The sequence below is a fragment of the Mesocricetus auratus genome, unplaced genomic scaffold (assembly GCF_017639785.1).
Source record: "Mesocricetus auratus isolate SY011 unplaced genomic scaffold, BCM_Maur_2.0 Super-Scaffold_100025, whole genome shotgun sequence".
Classification (NCBI taxonomy): Eukaryota; Metazoa; Chordata; class Mammalia; order Rodentia; family Cricetidae; genus Mesocricetus; species Mesocricetus auratus.
In genome coordinates this window covers 19,441,771-19,468,466 of record NW_024429206.1, presented here as the reverse complement: position 1 = coordinate 19,468,466, position 26,696 = coordinate 19,441,771, and the positions used below count along the sequence as shown (strand labels likewise).

Here is a 26,696-nt window from a genome sequence, read left to right as displayed (position 1 = left end):
AGTAATTGCTTGAGTATCCCACCAGAACTGCATCAAGGGTGGAATTTGCAGGTGTTCTTTGTCTGAGGACCCAGGTGTGGCGCTCTCAGGGTCGGAATAGGTGATCCGTGTGCTCGCCTTATTCTGATTGCTTTTGCTGTCAATGTGTGCCGTGATGGTGAATTTAAAATTTTGTTTTTTCGCTGTTGAGCATAAATCTAGGGTATGGTAAGCAAGGGCTAGCCACTGATCTGTAGCCCCAGCTCCTCAGTTCTTTAAATAAACAAAAAGAGCGAAAGTGAAGAAATCGGAAAGGGCGGACAGCGTGCTAAACAGTCTAACCTCTCAGCAAGAGGACTTAGGCCAGGCCCCGCCTCCAGATGTAACCACGCCCACCCCGCCCCTCGCGAGGGCCCGCCCAGACGGCCGGGGTCCCAAGGGAGGGGGTGGGGCAGGCGCAAGCGCAGAGAGCGCGGGCGCGGTTGCCGTGGTAGCGCCTGCCCGAGGGAGGGCGGCGGCGCGGGGCCAGGACCCCGGCTGGCAGAGGCAGCGACGCGGCCACCCGAAAGTGTGCGGTCGGGCAGCTGAGAGGCGGGCGCCCCGCCCTACTGGCCGGTGGGGATGCGAGACCGGTTGCCCGACCTCACGGCGGTGAGCGGCGCGCCGGATAGCGGTCCGGGCCGGCGGGCGGGCTGCTGAGGGTCCGGGGCAAAGACCCCGGGAAGAGAGATGATGGGGGAGGGACTCAGTAAAGGGAGTCCAGGAGCAACACCCTAGAAGGACCCTGAGTAGAGGGGCCGGGAGGGGAGCCCAGGGAAGAGAGCTTGGGGAAGAACACCCCGGGAGGGACCTGGGCAGTGTTTCTAGGAGGGTTCCAGGTGTCCTGGGGCCTCCAGAGGCACCAGGGTCTCCAGGGTGGTTGGGAGTAGTCTTCAGGAAGGACCCAAGCGGCCTCCGAGTAGGGTTCCAGGGAGTGGGCTCCAGGGTTTCCAAGAGTCACAGGATGCACAGGAGGGACCCGAGCAGTGTTTCTGAGCAGGGTCTCAGGGGAAAGGCTCTAGGTTTCCTGGGATCATCAAGGGTGTTAGGGTGGGGTATCAGGAGGGTTGCTGGGTGAAATCTCCATGGGTCCCTGGGCAGGGCTGTGAGTGGGTTCCTGGGGGTTCCCTGGGTTCCAAGGGACTCGGGTTGTCGGGACTCTAGGTGTGGGCAATGGGAGATGTCCAGAGCCTTTTGCTGGCTGCATCCCAGAAGGGCTCTGTCTTCTGGGCTCAGGTTCCAGTAGGTGTCTGGGAGGTGGGTTCTTTCTGCCTGCCTTGGCACTATTCCCCCCGACTGCTGTGGACCGATGTTTGGGCCAGGATCCCTTTGTCCCGTAACAGGGCAGATTTCAGTAGGTGAGAGTGTGGTTCAGGGTTTTAGGCCAGGACCAAGGGCTGGGCTTGGACCTCCTGGCCTGGGCTGATGTTTGATGTCTGTTTGGGACTCACCGTGGTGCTGCCTGCCTGGTCTTTTTGCGAGGCTCTTATCACAACCTCTCCAACTGCCTGCCCCACCCTGTAGGGTCCCTTTTCCCGCTGCTTGTGTCATGGCCAAATCCAGAATGCTGTACCAAGGGTCCCTCACAGACACTCCACACAAACTTGGAGCTCAGGAACTAGGTGCCTGGTGCCATCAGATTGATCCACAGCTGTCTTAGGTATTTCCCCAGTGCACTGGGGACCAGAAAAGTGGTTTACACTTTAAGACGAGGCTTTAAGTCACTAGTGAGTATTGCAGCAAGAGAAAGGCCGAGCTTTTTAAAGGGGAAAGGGGGCTTACGCCATGTATCTACATTTGTAGTGGACACAGTCATTATACCCACTTTTGGGGTACAATGTGACATGTATGCAGTGTGGGCCCAGTCAGGGTGATTGGCCATACCTCTGATGTTTCTCATTTCTTTGGGAAGAGAGCTTCGAGACCCTCCTCAATAGCTACTTGCAGGCATCGACCATAGTCACCCGCTGCGATGCAGAGCATGGGAAGGCATTTTTCCTCTCCAGCTGGACCCCAGAGCCACCTGTCTATACTGTCCCTTGTGCCCTTCCCAGGCCCTGCAACCATTCTGCTTGCTACTCCCCGGAGAGCAGCCTTTAACAGCTACACATGCAGCATTTGTGTTTCTGCGCTGATTTGCCTTGTGACCCTCACACACCTGGGGGTCTTTTGCAGGATCCAGGTAGAAAACCTGGGAAGGGAAGGAAATAGCTCCCAGTGCTGGACTCTGGCAGGTTTTATTGACAGCCCCGAGGCGCAGCAGTGGGTGGTGCCCTCTAGTGTCTCAGTTCTAGGCACCAGGAGAGGCCCCTGAGCAAGTGTGACCTTGACAGCTGCTAGAACTGTCTCAGCTGAGCTCTGAGACCCTTGTCCCTAAAGACTTGACAGCTCTCTGGAACTCTCTCTGGACCTTAAAGACTTGTGTGCACCTCCGGCTCCGCTCTGTCGCTCTCTGCTCCTTCCTGTCACGCCCTGGAACTCGGCTGCTTCCCCCTGTGCAGCCACTGCCCCTTTGGCTGCTTCTGCTTCTGCCCCTAGTGACCCCGGTCTCGCCGTTCCTCCCTTGTAGCTGCCGTGAGTCAGTGTGCCGTCAGGCTGTCTGCTCCACTGTCGGAACTGCTGCCTCCGCCTTTCTCTGCTTCCAGAGTCCCTCCTGCCCCACTGGAAGTGCATGGGGCAAGGCCACTACTCCAAAGACGCTTGCATGGGCTGTACCCCACTCACCAAATGAGCTCTGAGTGAGCTGGACAGCCTGGTTGTCTAGACAGGGGGAAAGTGGGTACCAATCACAGACCTCCTTTGCAAGTGAAGGTTTGTGTTTATACCGATCCCAGCATTTCATCTTTAGTATCCAGCCTGCCAATTTAGGGGGACATGGCTAGAGGGTTATCTAGAGTTCACAAAGGCCTGTGATAGCAAGAAGTTGAGTGCAGACTGAAAACCCTGGCAGAAGCCATGCCTTTAGGAGCTGGAGCAGTCAGCTGCAGGCATTGTGTAGGCTCCTCAAAGCATGCAATGTTCAACATGGCTGATCCTGGCCTGGGGTAGTCCAGATGGCTGTTTGACAGACAGTCCCTTTGCTTAAGGCAGCTGGAGCAGTGGGAGAGTCAACTGCCTCAATGTCCCAGTGTCTTTGCTTGTTGATAGGAAGATGAACTTTAGAAAGAATGCTTATGATGAAAACCTTAAGAACATGTCATTGTCTCCAACGCTAACTTAACAGTGCTTTAGCTATGTATATCGTTTTCTCAGGGCCCGAGGACTGGTCCCCCTTGTCTCACTGTCATTCCCTGTAACCAGCTTCTAGTCCCATCCATACTGCTGCACATGAAGTGTCAATCTTTCTAGGGTTGAATTGTATTAAAAGTGACTTGACTTCATGCATTCCACTGTGTAAAGATGCTGCCATTGTGAACGTGGTGGTCGCTGTGAAACTGGAGTTGGGGATGATAGAATGGGCCAGAGTTGAGACTCGCAAGGCCACCAGGATCAATGGAACTTCTTCCCTCCTGAAAACACAGGAGTGATTTCTGCTGGTTGTGGCTGGGTTTGCTTTTGCAACGGAAACACAGCTTCTGCTCTCTGAATGGTTGCAGCCTTGGAGCAGGGTCTGAGGCCCTCTACCCTAAGGCCTGCTTTCTTAAATGTTTCCACGGGTGACCCCTTTTCACTTGAGAAACTTTAACATGATCCTGCATATGTAAGTCTGTAAAACAAACGGAGCATTAACTGATGATGATAAATCATAGATGTATCTGAACAATTCCTTGGTATCCATATACTTATGTATCAAGGATGACAGCGAATGAGATGAATATGTTTGTTTTACATAAGGAAGTAAGCCTTGGCTGAATATTTGATACTAAGGATTCAGAGCACAGTGTTGCTATTTTGATTTTATAATAGTCAATGCCCCAAAGCCCCTCCGTGTACCTAGATGAGTAGAACAGATGGCAGAAGGGTGCCGAGGGCCAGCTCAGAAGTTGTTGGGAAAACAACTGTCCCGATTCCAAGCCTGACTGATTTTTTAAATGGAACTCAAGTCAACAATTCAAACGGCAATTCAAAAACAAACGCATAAACTTGCTGTGTATTGAGTGTGCACCACAGTGCGCATGTGGCAGTCAGAAGACAACTTGGAGTTGTTTCTGTCTCCACCGTTTGAGTTTTTAGTCGCACTGAGGTTGTCAGGTTTGGTGGCAGGTACACTGAGCCATCTTACCGGCCCCAGGAAGTCATTCTTTATTCCAGGGTTTTCAGAAATAGGAGGACATGTGAATCAGCGGGCTGGGGAGATGGCTTAGTTGGTAAAGTTCTTGCCTTGCAAGCGTGAGGACGATGGGGTCAGTCCTCAGAAGCCACATTCTAAAGGCACCATTGCACACCCTGAGTTCTAACTCTGGGGAGGTGGAAATAGGCCGATTCCTGGGATCCCTGGAGTTCAGGGCAGTGAGAAAGGCTGTTTCAAAAATCCAGGAGGACAGTGCCTGAGGAATGACAGCTGAGGTTGTTGCCTGGCTTTCACATACACATACACTGGGGCGGATGCTTCTCCCTACACATCGTCTGTGTGTTAGACACAACCAGTGTGTGCCTTGCCTTTCTTGTAGGATTTTGGACCCGGAAGTGACTTCATGGTCCAGTGCCCTGCCATTTCCACACAAGCACCGGGCGGCTAGAGAGCACTAGTGAGAGCTTCCACCCTGGAGCGCAGGCACAGGATTTGTGAACCTTAGTTGTTTTGTGTAGCGCTGCGGATAGAACTCAGGGCTTTGTGGAAGCGCAGCAAGTGCTCTCCCACTGAGCACCATCCCCTGTGCAAGTCATTTATATACAGAACTCTCAGTACTTCGATTTTCTTGTCTGACAGCTGTCTTTCTGCCTCTCAGACAGAGGTGTGTATCTAACACGAGCACCTCTGGGACAAGGAGGCAAGTGCCACAGGCTTACACTGTTGATGCCTACTAGGTTTTCCATTGTCAGGAAGTTAGAAAAAGCCACTGTCTCTTTAACATCCCTAAGTATGAAATTATCTGAATTGAATTTGACATGTTTGAAGTAACTTGTTTGTTTTCTTCTTGGTTGGGGAGGTTTGGGAGATGGTCTCACACTGCGGCCCAGGCCAGTTAGGAACTTACTATGTCCCCTAGGCTGATGTTGACCTCCCAGCAAGCCTCCTGCCTCAGCCTCCCCACGCTGGGATGACAGGCATGAGATGCAAGTCGGTGGTGGCCCATGGCTGTAATTGCAGCATTTGGGAGGTGGAAGCAGAAGGGGCAGAAATCTAGGGCCTTCTGAGTTCATAGCTTCTGTCCTGAGCTACATAAGACCTTGTTTCAAAGGACAAATGAAAAGGGCTCCTTACCAGATAAATTGAATTTTTGTTTAGTGAAATGCATTCTTTTTTTCATGTAGTTTAGAATGGGTTGCCTGCCTCTTCATGCCATATATCCAAATGCTGCTTTTTCATAGATAAGATCTAGTGCTTAATTTTGTGGTTAAAATGGCTGAACCACAATGGCCATAGTGACCCAGAGTTTGAGGTTTAGCAGAAAGGTTCCTCATTGGCTGTGTATGCATCCACCTGAGGAAAAGGTACTCGTGGTGATCACCTGTGAAGGACTTAAAAATTATCTTATCTGAATGGCCGTGATCCCAGTGCTTGGGAGCTTGAGGCAGGAGGCCCTGAGTTCCAGGTTAGCTTGAGCGATGTAGTTAAGCCCTTACTGCAAAAGGCTATTAATCGTGGGAAGTGGTTTGCACTCACAGATTTTGTATGGGCTGAAGGAAGCTTCCTGCTTTGATCCCCTGCTCATTCAATGCAAAACCTGGAGCAACTTGCCTGAGATTGCTTTGACTCTATGTCCAGCGTGGTTGGGTCTTTGACTAATGGACGTACAAGCACAGAGAGAGTGCCCTGTCTGAGCTAGATGCAGCACTAGAGACAGACTTGAAGTGGATTGGCTGTGTGCCGTGGATCCCCAAGGTTGCGGGAGGAAGAGTGAGCTGCATTTTAGGGTGTTAGTAAATCAGAGTGGATCAGGTCATGTATAAGAGATTCTGGGTTTTCCTGTATACAAATGATTTCCTGTTTTTTCTTAGGCTACATCTAACCTCTATGGCCTGAGAGCATCTGCCATGGCCAGACTTCCTCTTGGCCTCTTGGCTGCAGGATGAGCCCGCTTCCTGACAGCTTCCCTAGCCCTGCATGCCTCTCTCTCAGCCTTGCTCGCACCTTCACCACCAGGAAGTCTCTGTCTGGCTTTTCTCTGTGTCCTTGGCAATAGTCACCTTCTGTCCCAGTGGCCTGCACAGAGGTGCAGAATGGTGTCTCTCCATGTGTCCTTGACTCCCTAATCACCCTTTCTTGAATTGCTGCCGCCATTTCCTTGTGTTCTGAGACGTTGGGTACACTTTCAGGCCATGGCTCATTCTCAGAGAGGATTGTCAGAAATGGGGTACTTGAGGTGCTCACTGCCTCGGGGCAGTGCGTGGTACCCACAGGCAGCCTTTCCCCTCCCTCCCTTCCTTCCCTGTTTCCTTCCTTCCTTCCTTCCTTCCTTCCTTCCTTCCTTTCCTTCCTTCTTCCCTCCCTCCGTCCCTCCCTCCCTCCTTCCTTGCTTTCTTCCTTCATCTGACTTGTTGTATATTCCAGGTTGGCTTAGAGTTTACCGTGTAGCCCACTGTGGCCCCAAACTCAGGATCCTCCCACCTCTGCTTCCCAAGTGCTGGAATTGTAGGCATGCCCCGCCAACACTAGTTTTTTTGTTTTTCCTTCTCATAAACAAGATCTCACTGGGTTGTACAGGGTGGCTTCAAGTTGCTTTTTTGAGACAGGACCTCTGTGTAGCCCTGGTTGTCTTGGAACTTGCCATGAAGATCAGGATGGCCTTGAACTCACAGAAACTCACCTTCCTCTGCCTCCCAAGTGCTGGGGTTAAAGGCATATGGCATTATTGCCCGGCTTCTGGCATCAAATTTGAGCTCTTCCTGCTCCAGTTTCCAAAGGCATTTGAGGCTTCATGTGTGCAATCAGGGTTCCAGCGCCTCTGAAAGCCACGGCTAAAATTTCTCTTTGCATCTTGTAGATTCTGAGACACTGGCATGTATGTCCCCTGTGCCACCTTCTGCTTTGTCTCACAGTTGTCCCCTTGCTCTGTGACTGTCTCAGCTTAATGATTGCAGCCCACGCTCGTCTGGAGTGAGCCAGCCTAACCTGACATGCCAGGGCCCCTGTCTCAAATGTGATTTCCCTGCTTAGGGCTGTTGGGACAGCCTGCCATATTTCAGCACTGTCCTTAATTTGAGGCATCTGGGAGAGCAGTGTATTGACCGACAGTGTGACCTGGGCTCTGAGGAAACGTCACACAGAAGGGCATCTATGGGCTAGGAAGACAGGATGTAGGTGTGTGGCCCTGAGGAACGGGGGTGGGGGGGGGCTGTGCTAAGCTTCATGTGTATATAAGGCATCCTTTTAGATGATGTCCCTTTTTTATTAAGCTGGTCCTGGCTATGTGGTCTCATCTCCCTAGTGACAAAGGTTCCTCTCATACTCCTTCCTCTATCTTAGAGCCACACTCCCGACCTTAACTAACCAGCCATCTTATCCATGCAGACAGCACTAGAGGAGGTGCCTGAGATGTGGAAAGAGCTGATCAAGCCTAAGTGAGGGTCCTGGGGGTACTGAGAGAGGCGGAATTTGTTGTGCTTTCATACCATAGTTCCTTACTTTCATTTCCCTTCTCTTTTGGGAAAGAGGATCTCTTTATGTGACCCTGACTGCCCTGGAACTCACTATGTAGACCAGGCTGGCCTAGAACTCAGAGGTCCCTGCCTCTGTCTCCTGAGTGCTGGGATTAAAAGGTGTGAGCCACACTGCCCAGGCTTTAACACATTTCTTAAATTTGCAGATTTTTCTTAGCTGGGAATTGTAGTAGGATTTTGTTTGCAAGGCTTCCTGGGTGGTAAAGGAATATTGCCACTGCCATGTGTCAGGCCTTCAGGGTAAGGACTTGATTCCCTAAGCAGTGGAGACAGGTTCCTAAGATGCCTTGCTGGGCTTGGCTAGTGCTGACTCATGGGGCTGCCCTGAGGGAGAGAGCTCAGCAAGTCCCTCCCCTGTGCCTCGTGGCAGGCTGGGCTCAGCAGTGGGATTTAGAGACCAGCTTGGGGGGTTGGGGGAGCTTAGAGCTGCTTCCGGCTAATTTAGAGTTGTCTGTGCTGCTATAGGCTTTGACTGCTTGGAAGGGAGGCTTCCAGGCGGGCTACTGAGTGTAGTGCAGGCATCCCTCTAGCATCCTGTGCAGACACAAGGCCCCAGGCCTCAAAGGCAGCCACAGCTGGGCTATAGTACATCATGCAGCACTCTCAGGGGTAGGCAGTGCCTGATTCTGTGGGTCTTTGACACTGTTTTAGGCCGTTTCTAAAATGCAGCTCCATCCATTTTAACTGTGTCTGCGTTGCCACCATGGTCTTCCCAAGTGTTACTTGGTCCTGTCTTCCCCAACTCCTCTTTCCTCGTCAGAGTGTTTATTATTATTATTAAATCACCTTCTTAGAAAGTAAGGATACCAGCTGACACACCTCGGAAGTTACTCTACAAAAGTTAGCCAGTGCTGTCAGCAGTTTTGTTTGTTTTTTGATAAGGGCTCCTGTTTCCCAGGCTGGCCTTGAACTCCGCTGTGTAGTGGAAATTGACCTGGAACTTGGATTGTTCTGCCTCCACCTCTCTCAAGGGGTACACCACCAAACCCAGTAGCATTTTTAAAAGAGTGATTTGTTTGTTTTTGTTTTTGGAGACAGGGTTTCTCTGTGTAGCTCTGACTATCCTGGAACTCGATCTGTAGACCAAGCTGGTCTGCCTGTCTCTGCTTTCTGAGTGTTGGGATTAAAGGCGTGTGCCACCACCACCTGGCTTAAAGAAAGAGTTTTTCATATATATTTTATGTATATGGGCGTTTCTCTTTCATGTTCATCTGCACACCAGAAGAGGGTATCAGATCCTATGGGTGTGAGTCTGGGAATTAAAGTTATGACCTTTGGAAGAGCAGCCAGTACTCTTAACCACTGAGCCATCTCTCCAGCCTCCACCTCCAGTAGCATTTTTAACTTTTCACTACAGGTATAATGATGGAACCCAGTGTTAAGAGAACTTGCTTAGAACGCTCAGAGCCCAGAATCAGTACCCAGGATGAGTGTGTGTGTGTGTGTGTGTGCGCGTGTGCGCGCGAGCACACGCTTCAGTTCTTAGGGACAAACCTGTTTTGAGTGGCCCCAGCTGAGGTGAAGACGAACACATCTGCATGGTATCTGGTCTTTGCTGCCTTCCTGGGCTCCCCCCTTCCCCTGTTGGTGTCACCTGTCACAACAGGAGAAGCTGCAGAATTAGATGGTTGCAGGATGTGGAGTGTGGCTTCTCTGCTGCACTTGATGTCCAGTGCTGAGGTGCTGTGGGTCCCGTGTCACTGTTCAGCCTCTGTGACACTTTGGAAATGTGCTCTATTCTAGTGTAGGAAAAACGACGATGGAGACACTACTGTCGTCATTGTTGAAAAGGACCAGTTCATGGATGATTTCTTCCATCAGGTATGTATTTAATGACGTGCAGTCTCCGCCTTTACCTTTGGCCTTATACACCTTACTATAGCAGTGTCTGTCGTCACATGTAAAACAGCACACCCGTGCACCCTGGAACTGTGTTTTGGCTAATGGTGGACATTATATCTGACTGTGGTACCATGAGGTCTTGCCACTGGTGCCATCGAAGTCATCTGTACTCCATGTCATTCCTACAGGGAAGTCACCCAGCCACATAGATGGTCCTCAGAGTGCCCATATCATTACTGACATGTGACTCTACTTTTGCTTGTTTGAATTTGGAGTTTTGACTAATGTTTCCCTGTGTGGCCCAGGTTACCTTTGACCACCCCACCCCCAATCCTGTTGTCCCAGCCTTCTGAACGTGGCTGTTTTTAAAGTTGTTTGAAATGTGTGAGTTCTTTGGGACTTTCAGAGTCAGGACAGATTCAAGTGACTGTTCATGCAGCCCTGGGAGGGAGGGCTGAGTAAGCCCGAGGGAGGGAGGCACCGTGGATTAGGAGCGGTGCACCTGGGCGGTGGGCCGGGCTCAGGACTTGCTGCTCTTTCTCTGACTTGGAGCTGCAGTGACCCAGGCAGTGCTTCCTCCCATGGGAAGCCAGCCACACCTCTGGAGTGGCTTTTTAAAGGGTCTCACCACGAGACTTGTGGCCTCCCAGGAACCCAGGCTCTTTGGTTATTTGGAAGCAGGAATCCTGGCTTCAAGCTCAGTGTCTGGGGCCACTTTTGCTGGTGGAGTTGGTCATGTGTGAGGCAGGGCCTTGTGTTCCGAAATCATTGACTGAATTTATTCATCTGGATTCTCCGAGAAGCACACGCTGCATTTGTTACAGACTTTACTTTGTACTTTGTTCCTGAGAAGTGATGCCTTAGGCAGAGAAACGCTCAGGGTTTGTTAATGTAAGGCCTCTGGTGGAAAAGCCCTCTAGACTGTACTCATCACATAAACGATGTAGACGACAGAATTTGCTCCTGACCAGGGAGGGTTTGGTTAAAAACCAATAAAGCAAGATCCTGAGAAGATAATTTTAAGGGACGGAGGAGCCCTGTGTGGGGCAGCTGGCCGTCTCAGGCTGGACCAGCATCATGACCACCATGTCCCTCCTATGGAGCTCCTTCCAGGGCACTGGGGCCCACAACTGCCTTTTTCTGGAACAGCCAATCTGGTGTCAGCTGTGAAGACGGGGGAGGGTAGAGACTCTCTAAGCTAGGCTGCCCCCTTTACTTTCCAACACATGGGGCATCACTGTTGCCTTGAAAGTGACATTTTTGCCCAGCGGTGGTGGTGCATGCCTTTAATCCCAGCACTTGGAAGGCAGAGGCAGTCGGATCTCTGTGAGTTTGAGACCAGCCTGGTCTACAGAGCTAGTTCCAGGACAGCTTCCAAAGCCACAGAGAAACCCTGTCTCAAAAAACAAAACAATAACAACAAAAAGGCATTTTCAAATGCAAATCAAAATCTCATCTCTAAACTGCAACCAGCACTAGTCCTTGTTTTCAGACTCCATAGCAACACAGCCAGATGGTAAAGTAATCCATTTTTATTAAATACAAAAATTTGTATTTATGGGTGGTTTGCCTGTGCTTCACATGCATGCAGTGCCCACAGAGGTCAGAAGAAGGTGTTGGGTCCCCTAGAATTATAGTTATCAATGGTCGTGAGCTGCTATGTGGGTGCTGGGAATTGAACCCAGGTCATCTGGAACAGCAGCCAGTGCTCTAACTGCCCAGCCATCTCTCCAGCTCCAAGAACTAGCTTTTATTGTGTTTCCATGGTTACTATATCTACACTCCCTAGTATGTGTGGTCCGTGCTTCTCTAGTAGCAGTGGCAAATGAGATGGCCCTGGGCCACCGCAGCCTTACGGAACCACTGCTCTGCCCTGCAACAATTACATATTGGATTTCTCTTTAATACCTTGATTTTTCAGAATGTTTCTGGGACTTGGGCCATGGTTTCCTGGGTCCCCATACCACTCTTTAGCAGGGTCACAGTGACACTGAGGTGTGCACCTCTTCACTCCTGCATCCCAGGAAGGTGCAGGGACAGAGTTGTTTAGCTACGGTACCTTGGGACACAGAGCCACTCTTCCTTCATAAACTAGAAAGCTGATCTATATATAATATGCCTTGTTGTGTGTAGTTTCACTGATCTGGAGGTATATTAATTATTTTTCTGTTGCTGCAATTAATCACCATGACCAAGAAGACTGACAGAGGAGAGAGTTTGTTTGGGCTTATGGTTCCTCAGCGATAAGAATCCATTGTGGCAGAGAGGTGTGGCAGGAAGTTGCAGGCATGGCAGCTGCAGCAGCAGGCTGAGAGCTCACATCTTAAACTGCATGCACCCCCGCCCCCAGTGACATACTGACACCTCAGAAGCCTCCCCAAACTGGATACCACGTATTCAAATACGGGAGCCCATGGAGGACATTCCCACCCACACCACTGCAAGAAGGAAAGTACTTTTTCAGAAAAGCGTGCAAGTGTGTGTTTCCTTTTTGCTGTGACAGGTGACTGGAAGATTGGGGGCTGTAAGCAGCACATACTGTCTCCTAGCTCCAGAGCTATCTGTCTTGAGTGAGTGTTACAGGTTGATGTCAAGCTAAGATTTAAACTGCAGAGGAGTGATGGCGTACACCTGGGCTCTGGAGAGTACTTTCTCGGTTTGCAGCCCCTCCTTCTGAAGGCACAGTGCGCATGCGTCTCTCACCGTCACATCTTCCCTTCCTAACAGTGAGTGTGTCCTTAGTCGCGGCTGTGTAGGGACCAGCTGGATCACCTAGGGTCTGAATTAGGGTTCCATTTCTGTGAAGAGGCACCATGACCATGACCACAGCAACTCTTTTTTTTTTTTAAGATTTATTTATTTATTATGAATACAACATCCTGCCTCTATGTATGTCTGCACACCAGAAGAGGGCACCAGATCTCATTACGGATGGCTGTGAGCCACTATGTGGCTGCTGGGAATTGAACTCAGGACCTCTGGAAGAGCAGTCAGTGCTCTTAACCTCTGAGCCATCTCTCCAGCCCCCCACAGCAACTCTTACAAAGGAAAATGTTTCATTGGGGCTGGCTCAGAGGTTCAGACATTGTCATTATGGCAGGAAGCATGGCGGCATGCAGGCACACATGGTGCTGGAGAAGTAGCTGAGAGTTCTGCATCTGGAGTGGCAGGCGACAGGAAGAGAGAGTGGGCTTCCAGAACTAGCTTGAGCTTCTGAAACCTCAAAGCCCACCCCTAGTTAAGTACTTCCTCCAATCCTTTCAAACAATGCCAGGCCCTGTGAGTATGTGGGGACCATTTTCATTCAAACCATCACTCCCAGGATAACGTCCCAGCTCGGACCTTAACAAACCTGTGAAGTCCTTTCTCCAGCATGGAAGTGGCCATGGATCTCCGCATACAATGGCTGTAATGATAGAATTATTTTAAAGTGAAGGAAGGAGAAGGAATTGGCAGCGCTCCTCCTGCCTCGGCTGCCCTGTGGCTTCCTGTGTAGCCAGGTTCTATCTGGGTCTAACCTGGATATCCCCACCAACCTCCTCATCTCAGATTTCTAGTTGAATCTATGTAGGCTCCTTTGCTAATGTAACAACCACAGGGCCCAGGACATCTTCAGGCCCCCATTGTTGAGTGACCTCAGAGTTTGAAGATGTAAGTCCATCCGAAAGACTCGTGTAGTGAGTTGCTTACATCATGTACACACTCTGGAGGCTGAAGGGTTGGTCATGAAGGGCTGGCCAGCTGGATGGTGAGCGCTTCTTTCTGGGAGGGAGGGTGTTCCCTTGCCTTTTCCCGTGGCCGTGGGGTGCTCACTGCTCTGCTTTAGGGAGTCATTTGCCTCTACTTAGTGGGTGGTATGTGGATTTTTGCAGCATATAGTTTTGCTAGCAAATGTTGCTTTAGCCCTAACAGTAGGAATGTAGTGGATTTCTGTTCTTTCTACATTTTAAATTGTGTGTGTGTGGACTCACTTGCATACTATACCAGGCAAGTGGAAGTCAGGGTAACTTTTGGGATTTGGCTCTCTCTTTCCACCATGGGTCTCAGGGATCAAGCTCCGGTTGTCAGGTTTGGTGGTGAGCACCTTCACCCACTGAGACTTTTTTTCTTTTGGTTTTTCAAGACAGGGTTTCTCTGTGGCTTTGGAGGCTGTCCTGGAACTAGCTCTTGTAGACTAGGCTGGTCTCAAACTCACAGAGATCCGCCTGCCTCTGTCCCCTGAGTGCTGGGATTAAAAGCCACCACAGACCTGCTTTTTTTTTTAATTGATAATCACAGTGACAGCAGAAGTGACGCTCATTCTTTACATGGGATTACATGCGTTCCTCCTCTCCAGCTTCCCTCTTGGGAGATGGACAGCCTTGGCGGCTTTGACCTTACCCCAGTGTCTCCCCAGGTGGAGGAGATTCGAAGCAGCATAGCCAAGGTTGCTCAGCACGTGGAGGACGTGAAGAAGAACCACAGCATCATCCTTTCTGCCCCAAACCCAGAAGGAAGTAAGTCCGCCTGCCTGCCTGCCCGCCTGTCTGTCTGTCTGTCCTCCAGCTTCCCCTTAGGTGGAGCATCTGAGTATGCCCAGCCCCCACAGCATTCCAGGGCATCTTTATGGTGTTTGAAAGCTCCCGAATAGTCCCAGTGTCGGGTCAGGGGAGGACCACTGCTAGGCAGGGTCCAAAGGATATGTGAGTGTCCCTGGTAGGACTCTGGCCATGATAGTGGCTCAGCCGGAGGTCTGCACCGTGCCCACTGATGAGGGATGGAGGATCTTGTGTTTGGGGATGTTAACAACAGGCGGGCTGATTTGGTAAGCAGTGGCTGCTTGCCAAAGCTGTGTTAGTGATGAAGACTGAGAGGAGATTCTGAGTCTGGAGGTCAGCTGTATGGCGTGTGTGCTCACAGTGTGTGAGGTGGGGTGAGGTGGGGCTGGGCTCAGATGGCATTTCCATCACACACACACACACACACACACACACACACACACACACACACACACACACACACACACACACACACCCTCTGTGCCTTAAGATGTCTGCATAATCTTTCTAAATCCTAGCTCTACTTAGAAATGTTGAATGCCTTTGTTTAGAAACTTTCAGTGTTGGTTACCACTTATAGAAAAAGCCAGAAAAGGAGGTCTGTGGCGCCTTCCCCAGTGCCTGGTCTCTTCTACACACTGTTACATTAGACCAACTCACCTTTTGGCCACTCCACTGCCCCCAGAGGAGCTAATCTGCATGTTTTCAGGCTGCATATTCTGCTTCCTCCTGGGGGAGCCTCAGAGTGTCTCTGGTTTCTAGTCACACTGGGGATTTGTTGGGCCTCCCTCGAATCTGCCAGGCCCCAGTGTGCAGCTCCTTGGATGTTTTTGTGACTTCACCTCAGATTTCAAGAAAGACTCTAGGTAGGGTCCCCCAGAGCCTTCATAGATGCTGTAGCGGTTCAGACATTGCTGTGGGACCGCCATTGTCACGTAGCCATCTGCTACAGGTGATCTTTTGCCCTGAGAATAGCTGGGCACCAGAGTTGGCTCTGGAGGTCTAGAGCCAGGTCTGCTGGAGAGTGGCATGTGTGGAGTGTCCGACTGAGCAACGAGGACTGGGAAGATGGTGACAACAGGAGGGACGTCCGGTGCCTGGGCAGGCCTTTTCCAGGCTGTGATTGTGCACACTCGGTGTCCTGGAGAAGGTTAGCAGGGGTGAGCCTGCGATTCCGGCTCCCACCAGCTGCACCTGATGGCACAGTTCAGGGAATACCGGGAGCCGGTCTGGCATGGCAGTGATAGCGGGGGGCAGCACACTTGGGAAGGCGCTGGGGAAGGAAAGCCTGGTGCGTCTGTGCTTGGCCTGCACGTGTAGTTGTTCAGGGGTGGAGTATCCCAGCTCAGGTGTTATATTTGAACCTTTTACAGAAATAAAAGAAGATCTGGAAGACCTGAACAAGGAGATTAAGAAAACCGCTAACCGGATCCGAGGCAAGCTAAAGTGTAAGTCTGCCTTCTTGGGGACTGGTGGGTGTGGACCTTGGTACCTTTTCCTTGGACTTCTATTACTCTTATATTTCCCAAAATGAAAGTTGAGACTACTTCCAAGTAGGTCGGATATGTGTATCTGGGCCGCTGGTTCCCATGCTACATCTCATTGTGGCTCTGTTGGTGACACTGAGAAAGAGGTACAGTAAGTCCCAAAGTTCTCAAATGGGTCTCGTAGCTAGAGTATGCTTTCCAGCTGCCTGGAGCCCGGCTGAGATCATGGTACTCTGCGTTCAGCATGACACCTGGCCTGGATGTGGGTTGTGGCTTTCTGCACAGAGCTTAGATAGAAGTTGCCTTCCTTGATCTGTGAGGAAAATGTGTTTAACTCACAGAGACACATCAAAAGAAGCAAACCCCATCTCTGCATGTCATACCTTCTTCTCAGGTGCAGCAACTCCATGGTGGCAGACATGTTGTCCAGGTCTCAAGGCAGACCCCGAGAGTGTGCACCTTAGAAACAATGTTGTTCCCAAGAGTACAACCACGTTATGTCTAATTCAGACACATTACAGTGACTGGATGTTTAAAGACACCTGGCACACCCCAAATGCTTACAAACACAAGTGCACACACATGTAAACAGAACCAGAGCAACACAGAGACAAACGTGCGTGCACAAACACAAGCACACAAATGCATAAATACAAACACACGGCCCATGCGCAGTCACATACCTTTATGCATATTTATGCAAGTTTTTGTTTTTTGTGTGTGTGTTTCTATACCCATGTGTGTTAGATGCGTACTCTTTCCCAACAGCTGCCTGGGTCCCATTGCTGCTTTCAGCCCCCAAATAACACAAGAGGCACTGTATTAATTATGGAACTGTTGGCTAATATCTAGGGCTTCTTATTGGCTAGCTCTGACTTAATTTCTAACCCATAACTACTAATCTGTGTATTTCCACGTAGTCTTACCTTACTGGAGAAAGGTCCGGAGACATGTTACTCTTCTCATGTCCTACATCAGACTCACTGGGCCTACACCTCCCAGAATCCTTCATGTCTCCTAGACCGCTTGCTTGTCTTGCTTCCCTATTGACCAACAGTGTTTTATTCATCAACCAATAAGAGAAACATACGTACAGAAGTCTTCCCCCATCACATGTGTTTTTGGTTTTGGTGTGTATGCATTCATTTATGTATGCAACTGTGTGCATGCTTGTGTGTTGGAATTTGTATATATGCCTACATGTGTGTAGACACAAGTGTCTGCATGTCTATCTACATGTCTGTCATCAAATACATATGCATGTACAGTATTATGGACATTTCTTTTGGTGGCTAGTCTTTAGAATAATGGTTCTCAACCTGTAGGTCTTGACCCCTTTGGGGATTGTATGGCCCTTTCACAGGGGTCACATGTCAGATATCCTGCATACCAGATACTTACATTGCAATTCCTAACAGCAGCAAACTTGCAGTTATGAAGTAGCAAGGAAAGTAACGTTATGCTTGGGGGGTCACCACAGCATGAGGAACTGTATTAAAGGGTTGCACATTAGGAAGGTTGAGAACCACTGCTCTAGAGGATTATTTGAAGAGGCCACCTGTTCTTTAGTGTTACGGAGAGACCTGAGGTCATCCTGAGACTGGCTGCTGCCATATCTGGGTGACTCTGCCCTGCTTCCTTCTAGCAATTGAGCAGAGTTGCGATCAGGACGAGAGTGGGAACCGAACTTCAGTGGACCTGCGGATACGGAGGACGCAGGTCAGTCTTCTGCCCTCACTTAGACTGGTGATGGAGGAGCAGTGTTGCAGTTTCAGGTTCTCATTGTGCCGGGACTGGAGCCAGTGCCCTGCATGTGCTCAGCTAGAGCTGTCGCCAAGCCACCTGAGCCCGGTTGTTTCACCTCCATGGCCGTGTTGCCCCCTCTCTGTGTCTGCACATGGGCTGCATCTCTTCACTGTGAGATGTCCCAGAAACCCACACGGTCTGTGCCGCAGAGCAGGGGACCAGCTGAATCATCTGGGTGTTAGTGGTTTGGTCTTAACTGTTTGGGGTTTATGGTTGAAACCTGGGAAGTTCACCCCTGTGGGACCAAGCCTGCCAGCTGGATTCAACCTCCCATGATGCCCAGCCCGGAGGTCAGCTGACTGCCACAGGGCACAGCTTATTTGGTATTGGTGGTGGTAGTGGTTTGTTTGTTTTTTGTTTTTTGAGACAGAGTCTCACTATGTAGTCCTAGTTGGGCTGGAGCTCACTCTGCAGACCAGGCTGACCTTAAACTCACAGAGATCTGCTCACCTCTGCCTCTGGAGTGCTGGGACTACAGGTGTTGCCACCACGGCCTGGTGACCCCAGCTTCCGTCACTGCTTCTCTCCTGCTGGGATTGAGTCACAGTCTGAGCTTCCCAGTCGTAACTTTTACCTCTTTCCAAGGAAGGAATGGCTCTCCTAACAGTAACGCCGTGTTTTCCATGTTCTAGCACTCGGTGCTGTCCCGGAAGTTTGTGGAAGTCATGACAGAATACAATGAAGCACAGATCCTGTTTCGGGAGCGAAGCAAAGGCCGCATCCAGCGCCAGCTGGAGATCAGTGAGTAGGGAAAGCGTGGGAGACGCTCTTTCAAGGGTCCTTCACAGCTCCTAACTGCACCATAAACCGGAAAGCCCTTTCCTAATGCCTGGGCCTAGAGTCCGCAAGATGTGTTCAAAGTTGAGTGGGGGGCGGTGCTGAGTCCATCGTAACTGCTGGTGCTTTTATGTCAGTCGCATTTGGAGAGCTTGAGGTCCAGATTTCTTCACCTCTGTGTCCTGCAGCCCCTCCTCCCTGGCTGGGAGATGACCTCCCATGTATTTGCTCCTCTAGCTGTTACGTGCCAACTTCAGCTTAGCTCCCTCTGGCCAGAAGCCTGTGGTAAACCTGTAGGAGAGCACAGCTGCTCCCCTGTGACAGCAGGGTGGGTTTGTGACAATCAGAGTCACATTTCTGCCGCATTAACCTGCCCAGGAAAGGATCTTCGACAGGGCAGGCAAACACTGTTGGCGATGCTAATGGCTCAGGTAGACCTCAGTGGTCCCATTAGCTGACTGCCCCTGGCTGTGGGCCATGCTGCATCCTCAGTGCAGCTCCCATTGTCCTTCAGCTGGGAGGACCACCACTGACGATGAGCTGGAGGAGATGCTGGAGAGCGGGAAGCCGTCCATCTTCATCTCGGATGTGAGTGCCACAGCCGTGAATGCACCCATCTTAACCTAGATGGGCATTTTGTCTTAATTTACCAGCCAGTCTGGGGTTAGTAATACTTTCCCTTTTCCTTTCCAAAGATTATATCAGATTCACAAATTACTAGGCAAGCTCTCAATGAGATCGAGTCACGTCACAAAGACATCATGAAGCTGGAGACCAGCATCCGAGAGCTGCACGAGATGTTCATGGATATGGCCATGTTCGTGGAGACCCAGGTAATGAGGCGCCTTCCATGGAGAGGCTGCTCATGGAGAGGTTGCGTGCTCTGGCCGTAAAAAGCCATGGCTAGGTGTCCGGTCTCAAAAGTCAGGAGTTGTTTGAAGTGTTAATGCTGAACTGAAACCTGAGCGTGCACTTCCTCAGTAGGACGCCGACTGGTTAGTTACAGGAGCCATGGCATGCTCACAGGCCAGCTACTTAGGTAGAGAGACATGGGCAACACCAGCCACTTGCTCAAATGTCTGTGGTGGGTTTTAGGTTGAAATTAAAAGATATACAGAAACCTTACTTATAGCTATGGATCTGTATGTGTAAATATATGTGGACACACATCATGTGACCTTAGCTACATATAACAGTGCTCCCAGAGGAAGGAGGTGGTCAAGCCAAGCATCCTGAAAACAGCAGGCCTGTAGGGGTTTTGGCCTTTTCTCCTGGGGCTATTGCCCACAAGAATGCCTGAGCAAGGATCAGGACAGTGCCGAAAGACCAACTTCAAGAGTAAAAATCAGTGAGACTAACCATGGCCCACACTCACTCTGCAGCTCAGGCAGGGAGGGCCAGAGAGTGCCTGCAGGTGTAACAATATCAAGTTGTGTGTGCACGTGTGATGTGTCCACACTGACTCAGTGGGAACTGCAGAGACTGGACTGGTCTTCCAGGGTTTTTCAGATTCCCCCCCAGGAAAGTCTGGGGCAGACTACAGCTCAGCTGGCCTCTAGTGAGACAAGCTTTTTCATTAATTAATTAATTATTGTTTTGTTCTTTTTGAGATAAGGCTTCTCTGTGTAACAGCCTTAGCTGTCCTGGAACTGGCTCTGTAGACCAGGCTGGCCTTGAACTCAAAGAGATCCTCCTGCCTCTGTCTCTGCCTCCCAATTGCTGGGATTAAAGACATGTGCCACCACTGCCCGGCTCCCCCTCTTTCAGAAGCAGCTGACAGGGTACCTTTGCTTGATAGCTAGTGATGTTTTGTGATTGCCTGGATATGTAAAGGGTTTAGGATATCCATCGCCACATGCCCTGAACAGTGTTTATTTTGATAAACCTTATCATAAAAGCGTGTGAAAAGGCTGGCAGTGATGGCGCACACCTTTAATCCCAGCAATTGGGAGGCAGAGGCAGGAGGATCTCTGAGGCCAGCCTGGTCTACAGAGTGAGTTTCAGGATAGCCAGGGCTACACAGTGAACACCCCCCCCCCGTCTTGAAAAACAAAACATGTGAAAAATGTCAAGTACCATACACCTGTGGAGAACACTAACAGTTACGTAGAGGCAAGAACAGACACTGGTGGGTTGGAATGGGCACCTGTGGACAGGGATGGGCATTGATGGTCAGGGATGGACATGTGTGGTTCTCTTTGACCTGGGATGGACCAGTAGCCACTTTGTCTAAGAACTGGGGAGCAGGGTATCTGGTGACTTTCCAGGTTCAGAGGGAAGCAGTTGTGTGTTAAGAATGCTAGATTGAGTTCGAGGCTGGGCTGTACTGACAGCCTCCAAAACAACACAGAGAAACCCTGAAACCCTGTCTCGTAAAACCAAAAAAAAAAAAAAAAAAAAAAAAAGAATGCTAGATTGATTTTGAGATCACAAAGCCTTGTAACGGCTCAGGCTTTAATTATAATCACTCCATTCCTAGTGTGTGGTATGAAGCATCATTAGGACAAGCCACCATTAGTAGTCTCACTTTCCTGTTAGCTTTTAGAGTCTGTCATTGTGTTAGGCTGATAATCCAGAAGGAGAGTGAGGATTTAATAGGGCATTTGCTTGTGAGTGAATGATAGTTACCTGTCCATCCTTCTCCAATGCTTTGCTATTGGCTGCTACAGACTCTGTCTCCTCCCGGACAGGACCCAGGTAATGCATCCCTCACACCCTTCTCATCAACTTACTGTGGCATCTCTTCCATTTTCATCTTGGATCATCAGTTCATTGTCACCCGGAGGCTGAACTTAGTTTGCCTGTTAGAAAAGACATGATCGTTTGCGTGCGGAATGTTTTACATAGCAGTAAAACATGAGACTAACCTGAGCTTGCAGCCCTCCCTTCACCGTGAAGACGTGTCAGGTCGTAACTCATCTGTGGACAGTCTTCCCGTCACTGTTGCTGCCACCCCTTAGCTGCTTCTGACACATGGATTGGGTTGGATTGGATTGTGTTGGCTGGCACTTCTGCCCCAGCCTTGTCCTCCTTTGTAACCGAGGGATCCTGTCTCTCTCCCTCTCGTGCTGGGCTTACACGAGAGCTGTCTGAAGAGACATAGCAGAGCGATTTGATGTTTGCTGAGTTTGAAACTTGTTTTCAGGGTGAAATGGTCAACAACATCGAGAGAAACGTGATGAATGCTGCTGACTACGTCGAACATGCCAAGGAAGAAACCAAGAAAGCCATTAAATATCAGAGTAAAGCCAGGAGGGTGAGTCGTGCTACCAAGGACTGAGCCCTAGGGTGGCTTCTTTTCTCTTGGTCTCTAGCTGTGGAAGTTTCAAAATGCCTTAAATACATGCTTTATTTTAAAACCAAAGTAATTCTTTTCACTGAAATTTCCTCAGTTGATTGGCTTATTTGTATATCAGCCATTTAGTGTTGTAAGTAATTAAAACCCTTTAAGGCCTCAAGTCAGGACGAGCCTGCCTCTTTTGAACTCTGTTCCTTTTGACCATCATCTGGAGGGAGGAACAAGGTGATGGGTTTTGGGTTTCTCCTAAAAATCACTGTATGTGAGAGCTGTTAGCTCTGTTAGGTAACTGGCTGTCTGAGGCTGTGGGTGGGCCTCATGTCTTGCGTAAGAGCCCTGGGAGGCAGTTTCAAAGGTAGATGCCCCTTTGCTTAGGCTTCTATTGTGTGTCCAGATTGTCCCAAGGGAATTGTGCAGCAGTGGATGTTACTGGTGCAGAATTCTGAATGTACTCTGCTAGCTTCAGTGTCTAACATAACATCTCTGAAGACTGAGTGGGGTTGGGTTCCATGTTGCTGCCTGCAGAGATTCCAAGGATGATGTCTGCTTAGCAACAAGTTGTACACCCCTGTCTCCCTGTTCAGAGCACCACACGTGCATGCAAGCTCTTCTAGGACAGCTGAGGGCCTGCCAAGGGCGTCACTGCCTGCTACAGGTGGGAGGCAGTAGCGGGCTGGTTCCTCTGTCAGCTCTGACTTTCGGGGCTTCTGGGAAAGTGTTCTGTGTTTCAGTCCATCTGAAACCGTATGAGCCTGTCGTGTGTCCAGGAGAAAGCTAGTGTTACTGGGTTACAGAGCAGACTGATTCTAAGAGGCCTGACCTCATAGATCAAGCCACTCAAGCCACTCTGGGAAGTAAAGACTGCTGTAGGCTTCAGGAGCAGACCTGTAAGTTAGAGTTCAAAATGAGTTCTGGCAATGGCTTTACTCCCAGTGAAAGATGCCTTTGACCGTGGCAGCGTGCAATCAGCGTGGTGTAATCAGCCTGCTTTTCTTTGACAGAAAAAGTGGATAATTGCAGCTGTGGTGGTGGCTGTCATTGCTGTCCTGGCTCTAATCATTGGCTTGTCGGTTGGCAAATGATTGCGTAGATGGCGCTGGGTGCCTGCCTCTCCCTCAGGGTGGCAGTAAGTGACTAATCAACTAATTTACTTATTAACCTTTCAATCAGCGGGTAGTATGTTTGCCCAGTGTTGATATACTTAAAAGTCACAGGGGCTTGTCCACTGAGTGCTTGGTTCAGATCTTAGTGGCCTCTGTTTACTGAGGTGACACAGACTGGGAAGCCACTCAACTCTGCGCAGGGTGGCCACTGCCCCACAGAGCCTGTCCCCAGGGGAAACTAACGCAAATGCTGGTTTAGTTCTTTCTTCTATTGAAACTTTCAGAATAATGGTAACTGAAAATGACTGTAAAATACTCTTAACTGCTCAGTTCACCGTGGAACTGAGAGAATGGAGCTTAAGCTGTGGACAACAGCAGCAGACCAAACCCTTCTCAGGGCCCTGGTGGCAGCAGACCCCTACTAAAATGAAAACCCTGATATTCAATTACCTGCCTACTAATTCCTGCAGGACCACAAGTGTCACATGGTCAGTGTGGAAAGTCATTTTGTCACATTCATGAGCTTTACTCCCAGCATCCTGGGGACTCCACACTGCACTGAGTCATCCTTGGGAACACTGACCATGACCATACAACACTTGTGGTGCTTCTCAATAATTTTTCACTGTGGCAGGAAGGAGGCTCTCCCACGCTGAGTTCCTCATTGCCTCCCATGCTTTTCTCATGATCTGAGCACCTGCCATCAGCTCTTGTAGTCAGTGCAGGCCGTTGGGGTTGCACAGAGAGCATCCACCCTGGGACAAGAAGCCCCTGTCTGTTGGAAAGGAGGTCTTTCCTGATGCCATCCTCCTAAGTCTACTGAAAAAGATGACACTGATTTTTCTCTGCTAAAAGTAATCAGTATTTTTCAGTATTTTCACAAGTCTCTGCAGAACCATGCACTTTATTTTCCTGTAGCACAATGGGGCCAGTTAAATGTGGTCACAGAGGTCTGATGGCTGCTCTCAGCATGGTCAGGGAAGTGCTTGCTTTCTGTGGGTGCCCACGGGCTCTTCTTTGGGACCTGGAAACCAGGTGTGAGCCTCTGCCTGGGCCAGCTGGACATTTGCTGTAGTGCCTACAGATAAAACACACACATGCATACCAGCAGGACACATGCACACCCACTCATTCATTCATTGCAGTAGACCAGACAGCTGGGTCCTGTCTAGAAAGGTGGTTTCCTGTTCCCTCCTCTCTCACCTGGAGCGTGGTTCCTAATGATGGACAGTTGCTCAGTTGCATCAGGGCACCCTGTGGGTGGTGCTTGCCCTCTCTCTGCATTGTAGACTCCTGTCTCTTTTCTTTGCAGAAGGTGATGTTCGTCCTCATTTGCGTAGCCACTTTGCTTGTGATCCTTGGAATTATCCTAGCAACAGCATTGTCATAGCAACCACACCAAGAGCTCTTTGTCCTCAGAGACTCCGACCACACCTGCAGCAGAGTCAATGTCCTGTCCTTCCACATGCCACCTCAGACCCCAGGGCTAGCGCCGAGGTTTGTATTGGTGATGAAGAGTAAAGCACCACAGAGGCTTCGTACCGTGAAAACACCAGGAGCCGAGCGGATGCAGCATGCCAGCCCAGGTGGCCTTGGTCTCTGAAGGACGCCACAGAGACTTCACAATGGTGGCCTTGTCTCAGTAGCATTGACACAGAAATGATTGACAAATGCAACCTTTTTAAAAAAGGTGTCAGTGTTAACATGTGCGTGCAGTTTAATTAGAGTGTGCTCTGTGCTCCCTCAGCTGACAGTGGTAGTGAGGAGACTTTGCACCGGGCCTGATTTCTGTTCATGTCTCGCTTGCAGAATCACCACAGAACTGTCTTGTAAGGTATCTGTAATTTTAAATAGCTATAAATTAAATTCCTTAATATATTAACATCGAACCCCCGTTTTCTAAAGCTAGACACTGCCTTTCGAAGGACAATGGACAGGCCCTAGGCAGCCATGTACAGGTTGCTGCTGTCACTGGAAACCTGGTCTTGCAGCCCTCAGGGCCTTTCTTGAGGGCTCTCTGGTGACCCAGGAAGTGTAAGGGTGTGAGGAGTCTGCGTTGTCGCTAGCTCACTTCTACGCGCTTTATTATGGGGGTGACACACAGTCGTGTGCTGCCCTCACGTCCACCTCCTCCCCGTTCACTGGTGCTGCTGGAGTCTCAAGGCAAGGCGGCGATGGAGCCCGGACTGTTGCTCTCAGCTCACGGGAACAGTCCAGTCGCGAAGCCATTCTTGGACAGCATCCGAAGGACCAGAGTGTCATCCGAACCCCCACTAATGCCTAGAGTTGTCGAGAAACCGGGATAGGTGATGAAGATGTGGGCTGTTTTACACTGTGAGTAGGTGGCCAGGTGGCGGACGGCCTGTCTGTATGCTGACATGCTGACTGGGGATGTGCAGGACACCAAGCCTAGTGGACTCGGCTGACGGCTGACTGCATGTGGATGCTCACTCTGTCCCAGCCTCATCTGGTTGGATCCGGTGTAGCCGTGCTGATTCAGAACACCAATCGTGAGAGAATCTGAACTGTTTAGAAACTACCACCCCTACAGTGGTGAGCGTCACTCATTCTCAACACCCCCCAGCCTGACACCCCAGGTGCTGAGAGCTACTGCAGGAGACTGGACTGTGTGTCCTGGTCTAGAGCTAGCCCATAGTGGAGACGCTCCTGCCTAGAAACAACTACTTCCTGCCTAGGGGCTCCCACTTCCTGCCTGGAAGCTTCCGGAAAGCTCTGCAGATGGAGCCGTGTTTGTGCAGCTCCTGCCGTGTGCTCGGCGTCAGTGCCATCGAATTTAGCTGCAGGGGACCTGCATGCCACCGAGTTCCCAGCACTTGGGGTCAGGTTCCCTTCAAGTTGAGCCTGAGTCCTTGGCCTGTGATGTGCTCCCCACGTTGTGCTCAGGTGGCCTCTCCACCAAGCGGGTGCCTGAATCTGGCTTTCTGGTGAAGCAGAGGTGTGTGGGTGAGTGAGTCAGCCCGCAGGATATATTTCTATGCTGACGTCATAGCCTATTTCAAAATACATTTACAGATTGTGTTGTTACTTTTTCCAATGATTTCTTCAGAAATTTTGTGTTTACATTAAAAACTTCTCCAAGAAGCAAACGAGAAATATTTTCTGCCTCATTATTTCAGGAGGACTTTTGGGGAGATCTCTCCTACATAAGGCCCCATTATGTGATACTTTGAGGAGACATGAACAGATGTCTACTCACTCCAAATGAACCAATCGCAGACCAAAGTCTAAACACACATTTCATGTAGCTGTGCGTTTCAGAAGGGACATGGCAGTTGTCTGGAGCAGAGCAGTTGAGATGATCACAGGGAACCTCTGCTGGTCAGGCCTGTTAGCCTTGGAGGGCAGGACACTGGCTGACTGGGGCTTGGGGCTCTGTGGTAGCGTAACTACTCGTACGCTGCCCAGGGACTGTCCCATGGTGCAGCTTTTCTTCATGCAACAGGCTGCCCAGGAGTGACACACAGGCTTGTCAGCGACCACAGTGAATTTACTGGTTCACCAAGCCGGACTTGGATGGAGTCCTTTCTTGGGTCTCTTGGTGTCCCGTCTACCTGAGATCAATGGACATTGTTTATGTCTTCCCAGGGTTCACCCTGACTGGAGGGAGTGTGAGGACATGGGAGAGGGGCCAGGAACCTGTCACCCTGAGGAGTCTCACCCTCAGTTCACTCCCTGGAGAAGACTCAACTGGGACTAGGGCTCAGATAGGGACACAGTAAAAGCCCAGGGCCCCTACGTGTGCTGGGATCTGTGCAGTACCAGTAGCTGGAGTTCAGGCCACAGTGACCTTACCCTTCCTTGTCTTATAAAAACAGCCCCACAGGACTTACTGTTACCTGGAGCTCCATAGCTTGGTCCCAGGTCCCCTGCAGGGCCGTGGCCTTTCCGTCCAGGTGCGGAAAGAAGGGAGCAGCCCCATCTCATTGCTCCATTTCATAGACCAGAGTTTTCCATCCCTTGCTACCTGAACAGGTATTGCAGTCTTAGCCTCAACAAGGCTTCACTGGCTTCAGTGTGCAACTTAACCCCCCCCCCACCATTC

The 26,696-nt window shown here is 50.2% G+C and overlaps 1 protein-coding gene across 4 annotated transcripts; it reads left to right on the top strand.

The window, feature by feature from the left end:
* Positions 1–448: 448 nt before the first annotated feature.
* On the top strand, positions 449–25,740 carry Stx2 (syntaxin 2). Of its 4 annotated transcripts, none has more exons than XM_021233289.2 (11): positions 449–630; positions 9,531–9,603; positions 14,021–14,120; positions 15,536–15,610; positions 17,295–17,368; positions 18,088–18,196; positions 18,747–18,820; positions 18,928–19,065; positions 21,378–21,488; positions 22,532–22,656; positions 23,946–25,740. In XM_021233289.2, exons 2-10 carry the CDS (start codon positions 9,583–9,585, stop codon positions 22,610–22,612), a joined length of 783 nt encoding a protein of 260 aa, XP_021088948.1. In that variant the 5' UTR covers positions 449–630; positions 9,531–9,582; the 3' UTR covers positions 22,613–22,656; positions 23,946–25,740. The 4 variants fall into 4 exon arrangements, with proteins under 4 accessions (XP_021088948.1, XP_040587323.1, XP_005080647.1 ...); XM_013120971.3 differs by having other exon boundaries at positions 469–630; positions 9,526–9,603; XM_040731389.1 differs by lacking the exons at positions 22,532–22,656; positions 23,946–25,740 and adding an exon at positions 20,902–20,929 and having other exon boundaries at positions 467–630; positions 9,526–9,603.
* The last annotated feature ends 956 nt before the right edge of the window (positions 25,741–26,696 follow it).

Excerpts from the sequence above, each read along its gene's own strand:
- Stx2 (XM_013120971.3), top strand. The coding sequence starts at position 601 with ATGCGAGACCGGTTGCCCGACCTCACGGCG. Across the intron at positions 631-9,525 it reads GGTTGCCCGACCTCACGGCG|TGTAGGAAAAACGACGATGG; the intron begins GTGAGCGGCGCG and ends GCTCTATTCTAG. Across the intron at positions 18,197-18,746 it reads CCAGCGCCAGCTGGAGATCA|CTGGGAGGACCACCACTGAC; the intron begins GTGAGTAGGGAA and ends ATTGTCCTTCAG.